Genomic DNA, 17085 nt, shown 5'->3' with positions numbered 1-17085 from the left:
GCAAACTACCATGAACTTACCTTAAATTTTCTTCCCCAAGTGACCGAACATTCAAGAGCTTTTTCCTCTCCTTTCTCTTCTCTAACTTTCGGCTATGATGAACAAAGATGGACAAAACTTTGTTCTTTTCACCCCTTTTTCTTTTAATAAAATTTCATGTTTCATCTATTTAATTCTTTAATACAAAATACATGAAATGCCCATCATAGAACATTTACCTAACCCATTATCATGGAACATTTACCTAACCCATTATCATGGAATATTTACCTAACCCATTATCAATTTGTACCGTGAATTATGGATATCAAGTGCTCATATTGTCTACAACAACATGATGGTTGGCCACTTCATGTAAAGTGGGAGGTTTGACATGCAAATCCTCCTATTTTGCACTACTATTTATTTGGCCACTACAAATTAGCCTATAGCATTTTCAAACATTTTCACATAGGTCCTATTTCATAATTTCACTCACAAATGACAAAATCAAAGCATGAAAATTTTCCAATATTCACAAAATTCCCGAAAATTGGGGCGTTACATTACCCAAACCATTTTTGTTCTACGCTCCATTTCTCTCTTCGGGTCATCCATACTTGGCTTCCAACCAAGCTTGCTTGAGAATATCCAATAAGGTTTAGATCAATTTTATCATTTGCTTAATTTTATTCATCAAAAAATAAAAGAAAATGAAAGGAATAATCTACATGATTCTGTAAAAGTTTAGAAACGGAACAAATTGTTTTGAATATAAAGAATTCAATTTATGTTTAGATTTGATTAAGGATATGATTTTTTATATTGATTAGTTAGACCTAATTTTAGTTTCAAAATTAGGTTATCTTCAAATCGAGATTTGATTAAGAATGATTGATATTCAGTTTTGAGTAAAATTCAATTTAGGAATCATATGAAAGAGACGAGGACTTGGTTTATTTGATGGGCAAAGATTATATTTCTACAATGAATAATATGAGAAAAGAGAAATAGAAGGGAAGAAGAAAAGGAAAATAAAGAAATTAAATTAAAATTTTAAATTGTTCAAAAATTAAAAGTATAGGGCTAGTATTAACAAATGGAAAATATAGAAAAACTATTTTAAAAAAATAGAGAAGGGAGGAAAACGAAGAGAGAAGGAGAAGAAAATGAAAAAAAAAAAAAAGAAAGTTCAAAGAACATAAAAGAAAAAAATAAATTGCTTAAAATGAAAAAAATATAAGGACCAATTGTATAATTTAACCTAAAATTTTTCGTTTGAAATGATGATTTAACGTGTCACGTTAGCTTACTATTACACCATTAATGACAATTAACTCTCTATGACTAAAATGTTACAACACGATAACGTAAGTGACAAAAGCGTAATATTTCAAACATAAGTGACTAAAATGTAACCTGAGATAAACAAAAATGATTATTTTGATAGTTTATTATTTTATTTACTTTCCTTATAATCTAACTTTTCCTTAGGAGTTACTTTCTCATAAATATGGCAATGTGTTTTCCAAAATAAATTGTGAGCAAGTTACTTTCCATGTAAATTGGAAAGTTAAAAAAAAAATCAACACAAAAGTAACCATACTTTATATTAATTTACTAATGAACATAAAAGAACAAGAAGAAGCTATTACATGCTTCCCTTTTCTTACTACTTGATTTTTATTACTTCAACAGATTTTTGGAATGTAATTTTTCTTTTATTTTATATTTTATATCAATATTTAATTATCTATATTTTCTATTTTCTTTTCGTTATATTAATTGAGAACTCAATTTTATTATAAAATTTATGAATTTTACAAGCAAAAGGGAAAAAATTAAGGTTTAAGTTTAGCTCTAAAACCGATTTGATCATAACCTTTTGCATAATTTATATTTGAATTTTGATTTGTTGTATGTGATTGAGAATTTTACTAGAATGATTTTCGAGAATGAATAAATGATTGACCGTCCATTTAGAAGTAGAATAGATAAGACAAGTGATAAATCAAATTTCAAAGTAGTTATGTATTATTTAAGTAAATATTTTTTTCAATATCAAAAGTAAATTATGTTACACTCGAGGCTTTGAAAAATGTAAAAATCATCATTCAATATTAAATACTTAACTCAAATATTTGTTAAGAATAAGGTTTATTATAAAAATAAATATATGAATATTGCATTTTATTTAATAATGGTAAATTTATAAATTATTATTACATTCCTAGAAAAGTTGTTAGTGAATCAAACTTGATAATGTAACTTTTTGGGATTTTAATCAATACATTTTAATGTATATTAAATATTATAAAGTAACTTTTACGGTAATCACATTCCATTGTAATCATAACATAGGAAGCAACAAAAACTACCTTAATGTCGAGATATCCCTAAAATATATTGTAAAAATAACTTTTAGAAATGTATATTTTTGGAGTTTTTTTTTCATATTGTGAAATAAAAGTCTTCCCAAAATGTTATATGACAACACAGAAAGAGGGAGATTGTGCTCTGCAAGGGGGCGCCTGAGCCAAAGTTGCGAACGTGAACCTTATTGGGTTCTTTTCACAACCTACTCTACATCCACGTCTAACCTAAGCAAAAAAGAAACCCGTATGACCCTATATAGCACCATTAATATCATAAACAATTCTCAAATTTTCCTATGGGCAATGTAATACCCTGAAAATTTTTATAGTAAAATATTATCCGTGATATAGTAAAATAAGGAAATAAAGTGACAAAAAGGGAAATTTTGAGTTATGTCAATATTGGGAAGTATATTATGACATATTGATTCAAGAAAGGATTAAATTGTAAAAGTGAGAAAAGTTTTGTGGCCCAAGAGTAAATACTCAAAATTTGAAGGATTAAAGTGTAAATTTGAAAAGTTGAAGGACTAATAGTGAAAATATTTTAAGGGTGGAATGATCTAGAAACCAAGGAAAATTGATGAATTAGGACCAAATTGAATAGGTGAAGAATTATGAGGGACTAAATTGCAATTTTACCAAATTAAGTGATGACTTAAGAATGGAATTTTAAAAGATCACGAAGGGCAAAATGGTCAATTGGAAGAGAGAGAAATCTAGAGACAATGATGATGTTGGAGATATTTTAGATAAATTAAATAAATAAATATTAGTTTATTAATACTTTAAAATTGATTTTTAAATGATATTTTATTATTTTATTATTATTTTATTTAATATATATATATATATATATATATATATATATATATATATATATATATGAAAGGAAAGAAAGGGAGGATGATATGATCACCTTTCTCATGCAACTAACGTGTGAAGAAGAAGAAGAAAGAAAGTTTTTCTTTTCTTACAATTTAGTCCTTTCTCCAAAAATTCATTATTTTCACCTAAAAATTGAAAGAATTTCCATAGCCATCAAGAGACAAAGATAGCAAGGAGATGACGGGGAGCAAGAATATCAAGTTGGATTCAAGAAATAAAAGCTGGAGGAGAGAGAAAAATCAAGTTAAAGATGGAAGTCAATAAGAAAATGTAAGTACATCAAGATTTCAATATATTTTTAAGTTTGTTATTATTAACAAAGCATGGAAATAATGTTAGAGTAGAGTTTTCTTACATAAGGTCCTATGTTCTTGATATGTTAGTGAAGAGAAAATAAGAGAAAGTGATGAGAAATGGTGTAGAAAAAGAAAATAAGGGTGTTATAACATGGTAATTAATATCTTGCACTAAAACAGTTCTGGACAGCAGCAGTAGTCTAACTTTGAAAAATCACCAAAAATTTTATAAATCGAATTATAGGATGAATAAAATATGAGATTAAATCTTATTGAGTCTAGTTTCTTATAGAAGAAACGGTGTAAGTAATGGATTTCTAAATCATGAGATATAATGAATTTTGTGAGACAAGGTTAGAATGAATTCAGGTTCCCCTGTTCTGACTTTGGAAAATCATAAAAAATTGGATAGAAATAATTAGGGGCTTAAATTTATATTTTTAGAATCTTGAATGAGTCTATTTTAAATATAAATAAACAGGAATATCATTTGAATTCTGTACGAGGATATAATTAATTTTTAGTAAAAAAGGGTCAGAACTGTCAGACAACAGAACAGGGGTAACTTTAAAGAATAAACTGTACTTATTGGCTAAACAAAAAATTCTGAAACTTTTATGGAAATAATATATATGAGTCTATTTTCATGGAAAATTAGAGGATCTTAATTTGGAGCTCTATAGCTCCAGATATAAATAATTTAGTGACTATGACACAGATGGACAGTTTGAATATTCATAAAAGTAAATAATAAAAATTATAGATGATGTTACTTCCAAGTGTGTTATATACATTAAGGAAGTGGAATGGAGAGGAGGAGGAGGAAAATATTTATGAATATTCAGCTAGCGTGGCTAATTTTCCTGTTTTAGGCTTAAGGACTAAATTGAATAAAAGTAAAACTTCAGGGGGCAATTTTGTAAAAATGTTAAAATGACCAAATTGAAGGGAATGAATTTTTTTATTATCTAAATTAATAAATTGAATGAAATTGTCAATTTAAGATCGAGTGAAAATTGAGAAAATGGTAAATTACTAAAATGTCCCTGAATCTTAATATTTTTGCAATTTCGCTAGGTAAGTTCGTATAACTTTAATTATATTCTTAAATGCTTGAAATGTATGTTATTGATGTGAATATGATTTGAAAGTTCATTGTATGAAAATTTATGAAACATTGATATATTTGATAAAAAGGGAAGAAATCCCGGTTGAATGAAAGGAAATTTCGATGGATCTCTGAGAAGGAATTGACGGTAAAAAGGATCTAGCCCGGACGGGTGATCTTACCCTAATATAGCCCTCCTGAAGAATATGTGGAAAATGGATTTAGCCTAGACGGGTAATCCGAATTAGGGTCTGAATTTAGCCTGGACTGGTAATTCAGATCCAAGCTCATTAGAGTAATTGTCGTTGCAAGGGATTTAGCCTGGACTGGTAATCCCGACAATATTCTATGAGTTTATATTACAGGGGATTTAGCTTGGACTGGTAATCCTACTGTAAGGATGAGGTTCGCGGGAGTGTGCTCTCTGATATGAAATGTGTAAGACTATGGTTGAAAGATACCATGGCAATCTGATATGAAATGTGTAAGACCATGGTTGAAAGATACCATGGCAACCTGATATGAAATGTGTAAGACCATGGTTGAAAGATACCATGGCAACGTGATATGAAATGAATAAGACTATGGTTGAAAGATACCATGGCAACATGACGGGAAATGAATAAGACCATGGTTGAAAGATACCATGGCAACATGACAGGAAATGAATAAGACCATGGTTGAAAGATACCATGGCAACGTGATATGAAATGAAGAAGACCATGATTGAAAGATACCATGGCAACATGATGGGAAATGAATAAGGCCATGGTTGAAAGATACCATGGCAACGTGATATGAAATAAATAAGACCATGGTTGAAAGATACCATGGCAACATGATGGGAAATGAATAAGACCATGGTTGAAAGATACCATGGCAACGTGATATGAAATGAATAAGACCATGGTTGAAAAATACCATGGCAACATGACAGAAAATGAGTAAGACCATAGTTGAAAGACACTATGGCATTATGTCAAAGATAAATAAGACTGTGGATGGGAGACGCGATGACATCTATTGAACAATTGATATTCAGGTAATATGCATCAGATGACGAATGGTTATATAAAATGGTTGTGTGAAATGTTTACAAGAACTGGTCATATGGAAATATATGTACAAAATAGTTGTATGAAATAATTATGAAGATAGATAAACGAAATAAGAATAAGTACATGGAATATAATTTATGTTAAGTTTGATATAAAATTTACGGAATAAATATACATAAAATATATGGAAATGATGGAGCATGAAATATTGATATAATGAAATGATTGATATATACTTATGAAGAAATGGTAAGAGAATGATATGTTTCATGACATGTACATATATGATTATCTTTGATATGTTGATACAAGGAAATTATGTAAGTAAAGACAATTATTAAACTCAAGTGTGACATGTCGAGAAAATAAGTATATTAATGTTGAATTTATATGAAATATGTGCAAGTATACTAACAATGATGTGGCTTGACGCTTAGACAAGTGTCAAGCTATTGATTGAATGGTAACATGTTTAATTATAAGAAGCATTGAAATAGTAAGTACTTAGATGAAAATAAAATTTAAGATTTTGTGAAATTTTTTTTATGATCCCGATTTAATTCCGGTTGGTTTTTAATGTATGTTTGGGGCTTCGAGGGCCCAATAAAGAGACGTTATGATTATTTTCAAAATATGAATAATAAATGACTCAGAATTATCTGAAAATGTTCAATAAACTCTGGTAATGCCTTGTACCTATTCCGGCAATAGATATGGGTAGGGGGTGTTACAGGCAACCCATTTTCTTCTTGATGGATTTGATGAGCTTTTCACAGTACTCCACCATCACTTATTGTTATCCTTTTACAACAACTAACTTTGGACCTGTAACACTCCCTAACCCCAAACCGTCCCCGAAACAGGGTTACAGAGCATTATCAGACATTTACAATTAATATACACGTAAATACCAACACAACCAGATACACTCATAATTTGCCAAATTTAAACATTTACATATTATCCAATATTTAATTCTATTCATATATAAAAAAAAAATCATCAAATGAATCAATTTCATATCAAATTAACCAAAATTCTAATATATATCTTAACCAAACCTAAATCTATTTATTACCTCCTTACATTTACAATTTCAAAATGACACACACATAAGACACCCTAGGTACATGCCACTACCAATAATTAACACACTTTACCTTATTGAACTCGGGATCGGCCTGTGATGCTGATTCAACGTTCTATCTTTACTTAACCTGTGGACGGAAACAAACCGTACGCTGAGTATAGGTATACTCAGTGGTATTTCTACAATCCGAACATTTAATAATATAACAAATACTTAAGATCATAATAACAATTACAATTATTCAATTATTTATTTCATAGATAAATTTCAACTACTTACCAAATAAATTTTATACAAATCATATAATAAACACAATAACATAATTGTTCAATTCTTAAATAAATCCATTATTATTTATTCCATTCTTCTCTTACTATTTGTTATAGCTTTCCTTAATTTATTCACAATTCAATATCAATAAACTATATTCAACTATGCATTTATCAATTATATTCCATTTTATTCATTTCAATAACAGTCAATTTCATTTATATCATATCAACGTACTATCTCTGATAGCTTTCATTATATACATATGATTCATATATCTCAAATCACATTTCAGTTCATCAAGTGGCATCATATATCATCAATTCAAACTTCAATCATTTCATGAACCTTTGGTTCATATTTCCAATCTCATATCTAAATTTTCAATTCTCAATTCAATTTCTCGTTCCATTTCAAAAGCTTGATCAATCAAATTTATTCGATTTATCTTTCACTTATTTACCCCTATTAACAAACCCGGACTTTGACGGATACACGGATTCCAACCCAAACACACCAGTACGACACATTGTGCCTAAAATGATACATAGTACCTGATCATTATATGACACATAAAGTGCCTAAAACAACACACGAGGTGCCTGATACGACACACGAGGTGCCTCAAATACGACACATAAAGTGCCTGATCGGTAAAGCCGGTAAATCCCGTACACTTCCAGATCCTATGGCATGCCAATTATATCCGACTCAGCCCAATTAGTTAATAGGGTATTTCATTCACTTTCTCAATTTAATAATTCTTTCATCAATATACCATTCTGATAATCACATATATTAACTCATTTTCACAATTCATACAATTTCATTCAATTCAACAAATATATTTCAATTATTCACATTAATTTATAATTCAATACAATTCAATTAACTTTTCAATATCAAATATTCAAACATCACAATCTCATATATTCATATCAATTTCCTCATATTTCCAATCAATATATTTTTCAATATAACATTCATTCAATATTCAAATTTTACATAAATCATATATATTATATAATTCAATCAAAATAATTTCAATCAATATAAATTCAATAAATTCATCGCATACTAAATCAATCCATTTCAATTGTAAAACATCATAATTCAATCACTAACAATTACCATATGTATATAAATATAACAAATAATAACTAAGTTCGGATTATAGAAATACAAATTGTATTTTCTCGAGCTAACTCCCGTTGTCTTTGCCATTTTTCCTTGCTTAGCCGAAATTTCCCGAGACAACATTAGCTATTAAAACTTCAAGCTTCAAACCTTCAATTTTCCCTTTTCATCTTTCTTTCTTTCCCCTGCTCTCTGTTTCGTCTCCTTCTATTCTCTTTTCTATTCTTTTATTTACTTTGATATATATATATATATATATACATGTATTTATACTTAAATAGTAAGTATTATTTATTTATTCATGTGTATATTATTAATACATTTGTATCCATTTATAACCATACATTTGTCATAATCTAGTATATTTATTTCATAAAAAATCTTATAATATGATCATTTAATTAGTAAATATATTTTATAAATAATAAATATCTATTAATGATTAAATACATGTATTACAAATGTATATATTTTATTTATACACTTGTATCAAATCATATCCACACATTTGTCTTTATTTAATTTATTCATCATATAATATTAATTTAATGATAATAAATACATTAATTATTTACTTAAATAATAAGTAAATACATACATATTTTACAAATGTATGTACAATATTTATTACACATGTATTTTATTTTTCCATACACTTGTCTTTCTTTTAATTTATTTAATAATAACATCTATTAAATAATAATAATAGTTTAATATAAAACCATAATAATAACAATTATAACATTTAATATACATAATTCAAGAAAAATCTTGATTTTTCTTCCATTTGCCGCCTCATCTATTGTCAATGGCTGAATTGCTATTTTAGTCCTTTTACTTTCTTTTAATCTACAATTCAACTTTCATCCTTTATTCAATTTAGTCATTTTTCCTAATTCCTCTTAATTAAGCTAAAATCACTTAATTAAAGCCTAGTTAATTACTTAATTAACTTCGTAATTATTTGTAATAAATATTTTCTAATCCATTTTTCAGAAACAGAGACCCGAAAATACAATTTTCCTATAACCTTAAAATTCGGGTCAGTACAGGACCAAGTCTCTAAACTTGAGCTTCAGCTACTAGTGCCAACAATGCAAACACTAGTGTCATGGGTTGTGCATGGGAGCCCACAACCATGACACATTTGAATGATCCATCTTGTTCGCGAAGGGTCACATGGCCCAACAGGACTAGTCCGTTGCTTGAAGATATTGAAGACCCATCTATAAAGCATGACAAATATGAAACGTAATCTTCGAAGATATGCAATCTTATAGGATTTGTAATCTTAGAAGATTTGATTTTGTAAATATTAGAGATTTGATTTTGTAGATAGCTTTTAATCTTGTCTGTTGATGTACTTTAATTTGCATTGTTGAATTTGCAGAAGATTAACTATAAATAGATGTCTCTCCCCCTCATTGTAAATCACTTCAATGAGTGATAGAATTCTTGATAGCATTCACTCAAACAACTCTCTTGTGCTTTTGTTTTTCTGTGGCTTATCTCTTCTTTCGAGTTTTTTATCTTTTGAGCTGCTTCCGCTTTATGTTGGTGTCTTAGAGAAATCTAAGAAAATTCTCAATTTTGGGAGTTAGGCTGACTTAGGCGTATTTGAAGCGAATAAATCGCTTAAGACTGCATAGATTACGAGACTAAATATCTAGCCCCGTGACACTAGTGCATTGGTTCTATCAATGATATCCCTATTTTAGTTTCTAGTAACAACAATACCACTTCTTTGTCTCTCTCTTTGAATGAGACTTCGTAGTTAACTTTAATACTCTTTTAAAGGCAATTTATAACCTTCAATGGAATTGAGCTTTCCTTTTAAGACAAAAAATGAGCATTGTTCTATCTTTAAAGTTGACAATGGAAAGCAAAATCTCAAGTGAAAATATGATCCTCCCTTTTACCTTCAAACACAAAAGGTATTGCACATTTTCTAAATCTCTAGCACACCGTGGCAATAAGCTCCATCTCGTTGTAATAGAGTAAATTCAGGAACTTGTCCTAATGAGAAACCACCATTGAAGCACCTTAGACATAAAAGTGGTGATGTATGATGATGATTAAAAAGGGCCTCATTGGTTGCAGTTGAACTACATGATAAGCCTTTAGAATGAACATATTAACTCTAAGTGTAGTTTTCAAGGTCCAATCACTTTCCCACCACATCATATCACTACAACCTTTATTCTCCACTTTAGAAGTGTTGTTGGCATGCAAGAGATAACCCTACTTCACACAATAGCTTTTGAAAGTTTTAAAATGATATTTCTAAGCAATCTTGAGCAGTGCCAAAAGAAGTGCTACAGATTAGTGTCAACTGCATTAGGCACTAAGTATGAATAAAGCAGAAAAATAATTAATAGAATATATGTCAATTCGGTTTTTCAACATTCGTGAGGTCTTATCCAAAGAGATAATCGGAATCTATATATTAGCAACTCGTAAAACAAATGATTACAACATCTAATACTCATCAGATTAGATTTATCGCATTTGTACCTAAAATCTAGATAACTCTCCTCTATGTTTTAGAAAACTTAAGACATCAACCAAGTAACACTTGATTTTCACTTAATGCACTCACAATAAACGATCCTTAATGAACCAAAATAAGTGCTCTCAACTCATTACAATATCTACATAAGTCTCCTTAATTTATAAGGAATTGGGACTTACTAACATAGTATCTCAATTACAATCAATATCCCCATATAACCAGCAAGATTACAAGCATAAAGGATATCTTCAATGAACTCTGATAAGTCTTGAATCTTCAAGATATACTTCCTAGTTTTACCCTATTCAATCCGATTCTACCGAATTTGGAAAGTCGGTTGCCTTAATCCAAACCTAAACAATATTCAAAATATGTTGTTATAAGTAATTTGGATACCAAAGATTGGCTTATAGTTGTCCAAAGTACCAACTAGAATCGAAGTTCAAAGATTTTTGTTACCAAAATTTATCTACTTTGGTAGGTTTCTGATCTTGTAGTGTTAGACACCAATAGGCAATGGTCCTTGACACTACTCAAAAACTATCTCAACAGTTCCATCATGTGAGAAATGTCAAAATAAATATTTCCCCTTTTGATTTCAACCCATTACTTGCTAAAAACAGGTAAATGAATCAAACAGGTCCAAAGCAAAATAATGGAACAAACTCTAAAGAACCAAACCTAAATAGGAATTATAAGTATTAGTTGAATATGAATCTTATCGCACCTCACTCTTATATTATTCTTTGATCTAAACCTCCTTCATTCTTTCTCTCTTTTCACTATTATTATTTAATATTTTTAATGGGTTACTATTTGGCATGTTGGTAGTGTATATTTTTATTCCACAAATAATTTTAAAAATTTTCTTGTGCCCTTTTTTTTAAATATTTATTTTTTAGTATTTTACTATACCCTTATAGAAGAACACTTGTCAACCCCGATTACATTTGCGAAGTCTAAAAACTCTATTATCAATGTAATTTTTATTATGCTAATTTCTTTTATGTATTTTTAAAAATAATTTTATGTATTTTAATTTATTATATTTAAAAAATTAATTTTTTATTTTTAAATTTTAAAATAAATTCTAATTTTTAAAATTAAGATTAAATTGGCACAATATATTATAAAGCTTATTTTAAAAAAATTAAAACTAAATGACATAACCTATAAATGATGATAGTTAAATTTATTACTATTTCAATTAGAAAAGAGTTATGTTATCCTTCGATTAGCTATTCAACATCTAGATGATTAAAAAACACGATCCTAAATAGCTAGGTGACTTAATTATAATTTTTAAAATTAAATGACCAAAATAAAAATTTAGGCATAATTGAATGACTAGTAATATAATTTACCCTTAAAAAATTTATTCAAAGGAAGTAAAGGAAATTTATTCAAAGGAAGTAAAGGAAAGGGCAATAGAAGATTATGGGCATAGGTAAAGCTTTTAGTGGTGTAAATAGTTGAGTGCCTATTTACGTATTTTGGGCGTTTTAATTTTGGTTAAAATTGAAGTAATTGATTGAATTGATCTCATTCAATTAATCAGTTAGTTAATTGATTTAGTTCAGTTGGAAATCGGTTAAACTTTTTTAAAATTTTGGTTAATGATTAATTTAGTTTAAAATTAAGTAATTAACTAAATTAATTGAACTTAATAAATAATATTATAAATTTATTTATTTTTATATATTTTATACTTGTTTTAAAAAAATATATATAAGTTTCGATTAACTTAAATAATTAAAAAAGATTAAAAAATTAAAAAATTCCATGAATTAGATTAACATTAGATTCGGCCGTTTGAAATGCAGATAAGGTCTCAAAATTTTGGTAAAGCGAAACAACCAGAAACAGGCGCTGAGAAAGAAACCATGTCTCAAGAAGATCAAGAGGAAGAAGTTGGGAAACTGGCCGTCCGCCTAGCCAACGCCGTGGTACTTCCAATGGTCTTGAAATCAGCCTTGGAGCTGAACATAATTGACACAATCTTAGCCGCTGGTGACGGCGCGTTTCTGTCACCTTCCCAGATTGCGAGTGCCCTTCCTTCCAAGAATCCTGACGCACCAGTGCTACTAGATCGAATGCTACGCCTGTTGGCCAGCCATTCCATTCTCAAATGCTCAGTAAAAGCAAAGGAAAAAGAAGAAATTGAAAGACTGTACGGTGCAGGCCCACTATGCAAGTTCCTTGTTAAGAATCAAGATGGAGGGTCGATTGCACCTCTCCTTTTGTTGCACCATGACCAAGTCTTCATGCAAAGCTGGTACCATTTAAATGATGCTATACTAGAAGGAGGGGTTCCTTTTAGTAAGGCATACGGGATGACAGCATTTGAATATCCAGGAACTGATCAACGATTCAATAGAGTATTTAACCAGGCAATGTCAAATCATACTGCTTTGATAATGAGGAAGATTGTTGATGTTTACAAAGGGTTTGATGGGTTGAAAGTGTTGGTTGATGTGGGTGGTGGGATTGGGGTTGCTCTCAGTTTTATTACTTCAAAGTATCCTCAAATCAAGGGCATCAACTTTGATCTGCCTCATGTTTTGGCTGATGCACCCACTTATTCAGGTTCTATACCAATCACTCCCTTTTATCTCTTGAACAGATTTCTCTGAAATCTATATGAAATTATGGGATACTTGTTAGTCCAATCTGATATGAGTGTGTGTTAATTTAAAGCATTGCCATCGCTGGGAAATGCTTTTAGTTGTGCTGTTTTCTCTTTACATGCCTTAACAGTAAGCACTTGAAACCACAAGCAAACTACAGAACAATATCATTTTCTTTCTTGTTTAAGTCTATCTAATTCTATCTGCTATTAATTTATGATAAACGAATTCATCTCAATTTATGTTCTGCAGGGTAGTTGGCAAAGTTGAGTAAACCCACATTGCTAAGAAATGAACAAGTTAAAATGTTTATACATGGTGTTCGTTTATTGATTTTCATGTCTAGCTCATCTAAAGAGGGAGATATATATTTGAGGATAAGCACTTTGGTTTGAGTTTAGTGGTGTAATTATTTTTTTATATTATAATTATTATATTCAGGGGAAGGGAGGGGCAGGGCTCTAGCCTTCAAAATGGAAAATTGCTGATCTCTCAAAAATTATAAAATTTTAAGTTAATATGTGGTAAAGTTATAATTTGCTCCCCAAATGTTAGAATTTCAATCTAATCCTTTCAAAACCTATCAAAATATAAACGAATACAGTGATAAAATTAAATTTTAACTTTTATGAAAATATATAATTTAATTTCAACCACTCTAAAAAATGTTCTACCTTTACACATATAATTTTACCAAAAGTAATTGCATACATGAATAATTACATTGCCAAAACTGCATGCATGAATAATTACGTTAAGGTAATCTATTAACAGGGTTAACCTTTTTGAAAAGATGTGAAATAACACATCTTTTGCCGAATAAAAAGTGTTTGTTCTTGAACAGATCCCTTTTTTGTGGCTTATACCAAAAAAAAAAAAACATATTGATATACCTTTTGCTACTCTGCTCTATTGTTTTGACTTGTTGTATCTTAGAGGGAAACTTATAGCATTAAAGAAAGTGATTACGCATCTTGTTCTAAATTTTTCTTTCTTACCTCACATATTTTTCTAACAATATAGGTGTTGAGCATGTTGGCGGAGATATGTTTGAAAGTGTTCCAAAAGGTGATGCTATTTTCTTAAAGGTAAGCCTTTTTGTCCTATAGCTTAGTAAATGGAGAACTTTTTTTCTATTTTCTTATCATAATTGATACATGTAGAAGTTGTGGAATCTGTTTAGCTTAGTAACTTTATGAAACTTGCAGTGGATACTCCATGATTGGAGTGATGAACATTGCTTGAAGCTTCTCAAGAACTGTTGGGAAGCTCTCCCTAATGGTGGGAAAGTGATTATTGTGGAATCTATCTTACCCGAGGTTCCCGATACCAGTGTTTCTTCAAACATTGTCTGTGAACAAGATCTGTTTATGTTAGCTCAAAACCCGGGGGGCAAAGAGAGAACCCTAAAGGAATATGAGGACTTAGCTTTAAAAACAGGTTTCTCTGGGTGTGAAGTAATCTGCTGTGCTTATAACAGCTGGGTCATGCAAATGGAGAAAAGGGCAATTTATTGAAGTTCTATTGGAAGCTTCCATTTCCTTTCATCTACCCCAACAGGAGGATTCAACATAATGTTTACTTTTTATAATGTTTGATAATATTCTAGGGGTTTACTCAAAATTACCTTCTGTTGTCAGTACTTTTAAGTTCTGCTAGAAATGATGATGATTTATGAAAAGAAAATTCTAAAAAGATCCCGAGACATGCATATTTATTTGTATTATGAAATTTCTAAAAGGAAAAAAAAACGAAAGTACTTATTATGTTAAATAAAACAAAATTAATGCTCAAGGTTTGATTTGGTTATTTCTTTTTATACTTATTTTTCGCTATTTATCTTTTTACTTCTTGAAATATTGCAGTTCCATGTAGCAAAAACATGATAATTGTTGCATATAGGTTTTGTGTTTTATAATCCCAACTTAATATTTAATTGTTAAATTTATTATTTAATTTGTAGGGTAATGCATTGAAAGGTGAAATTGATTGTTAATTGTTGTAATTTGATTAAATATTATGGTAAGTAATTAAAGTATGAATTATTGTATTTTATGATTGAAATGGATTGATTTGGAATGTGTTAAATTTATTGAATTGATGATAAATAAATTGAAAGTGATATTGAATTAAGAAAGTGAACCGAAAACCCTATTAACAGTATTCGGGCTAAGTCGGATATAATTGGCATGCCATAGGATTGGAAGTGTTCAGGGATATTTCAACTTTGTGTCGATGAGACACTATAAGTGTAGCCTTATTGTTACTGTTCCAGATTCGTTCCGAAGAGGTACTCCGTACCTTACTGTTACTGCTACTGTTCCGGATCTGTTCCAATGAGGTACTCTGTGTACCGCTACTGTTACTATTAAGGTGTATTTCGGCTCCGGCCGATGAAACACTATATGCTATCCTGGTGTGTGGGTTGGATCCGTGTATCTGTCCAGGTTCGAGTCATGTTAATAGGGCCAAATAAAGGTACTCAATAATTGACTGCTACTGAATATTTGACTATTACTGAATTACTGATTATTACTAATGACTGACTGATACTGAGCAATAAAGATCAATTGATTGCTATTGAATGACAATAATAAATTGATTGATATTAAAAAGTACTGACTATTACCAAAATGGATAAGTACAAAATACTAGTTGAAATGTAATAGTTGAATGATATTTAATGTTATTGAATAGTGAAGAGTGAGACATATGAATTAAGTATCTCGAATTATATATGAATAGGAAATATTATTGTTCAAGTGATATATGAATTTATTTTGGAAAGCCAATCGGATTAATAGATGATAAGAATTGAATGAGTTATAAAGAATTTACCCATGAAATGAATAATTGAATATTTATGATCAATATATGTTTTAAGTGTATGTTATATTATTAAGTATTTGGATTATAGAAATACCACTGAGTTCATACTCAGCGTACGGTTTGTTTTCGTGCGCAGGTTAGGTTAAGGTCAGACCATTGAATCAGCATCTTAGGCCGATCCCGTACTCAATAAGGTAAAGCATGTTAATTGTTGATAATGGCATGTACCTAGGATGTCTTAAGTGTGTTATTTTGCATTGTGATTGTAATAGTGAAATAAGTAAATTGATAATTGATAACGATACATGATAAGTGTTTTAAGTCAAGTATTGGATTGATTTAGTATTGGTATTTGTATTGGTTGTGGTTTGAAATTTGCAGGGTTGGCTAATAAAGTGTGAAAGGTTCATTATTGAGTCCATACAGCCTGGCACACGGGTGTGTGACTAGACCGTGTGAGATACACAGCTTGCACACAAGCATGTTGTTAGGCCGTGTGTCTCCTGCACCTAAACTGCTACAAAACATATTGCCACACGGGATGAGCACACGGGCGTGTGTCTTGGCCGTGTGAAATTAATTTGTTCATAGGCAAAAGTCAGAGAGCTCCATGGGTAAAGCACACGGGCGTGTCACAAAAACCACACGGGCGTGTCACATAAGCCACATAGGCGTGTGGTACTGTTCATAAAAGGGAGATATTAAAAATTTTATGAAAAATTTTATAAGCTTCCGATTGAGTCCCGGTTTGGTTTTAACATACGTTTTAAGTCTCGAGGGCCCATTAAAAGAATATTATGATATATTTTATGAACTGAATTGTATTTCTTTCTCTATTAATTGTAATCGAACTGTAGTGACCAGTAATACTCCGTAATCCTATTCTGACTACGAGATAAGGTTAAGGGGTGTGTTT

The 17085-nt window shown here is 30.0% G+C and overlaps 1 protein-coding gene and 1 long non-coding RNA gene across 2 annotated transcripts; both read left to right on the top strand.

The window, feature by feature from the left end:
* Positions 1–12477: 12477 nt before the first annotated feature.
* LOC108458089 (caffeic acid 3-O-methyltransferase) lies at positions 12478–15134 on the top strand. Its single transcript, XM_017757337.2, has 3 exons — positions 12478–13299; positions 14364–14428; positions 14549–15134. The coding sequence occupies exons 1-3, from the start codon at positions 12531–12533 to the stop codon at positions 14855–14857; spliced, it is 1143 nt and encodes a 380-aa protein (XP_017612826.1). The 5' UTR covers positions 12478–12530; the 3' UTR covers positions 14858–15134.
* Positions 15135–16260: 1126 nt separating this feature from the next.
* Positions 16261–16585, top strand: LOC128285396 (uncharacterized). Its single transcript, XR_008275901.1, has 2 exons — positions 16261–16363; positions 16551–16585. It is a non-coding gene; the product is annotated as an uncharacterized LOC128285396 (long non-coding RNA).
* The last annotated feature ends 500 nt before the right edge of the window (positions 16586–17085 follow it).

Source organism: Gossypium arboreum, chromosome 2, assembly GCF_025698485.1.
Source record: "Gossypium arboreum isolate Shixiya-1 chromosome 2, ASM2569848v2, whole genome shotgun sequence".
NCBI lineage: Eukaryota > Viridiplantae > Streptophyta > Magnoliopsida > Malvales > Malvaceae > Gossypium > Gossypium arboreum.
The sequence above is the reverse complement of the archived record's forward strand: the minus strand, read 5'-3'. Positions and strand labels throughout refer to the sequence as shown.

Bases quoted from the DNA above. Each gene is read 5' to 3' on its own strand.
- LOC108458089 (XM_017757337.2), top strand. From the start codon at position 12,531: ATGCAGATAAGGTCTCAAAATTTTGGTAAAGCGAAACAACCAGAAACA. The intron at 13,300-14,363 runs GTTCTATACCAA...CTAACAATATAG, and splicing joins TGATGCACCCACTTATTCAG to GTGTTGAGCATGTTGGCGGA. The intron at 14,429-14,548 runs GTAAGCCTTTTT...TGAAACTTGCAG, and splicing joins GTGATGCTATTTTCTTAAAG to TGGATACTCCATGATTGGAG.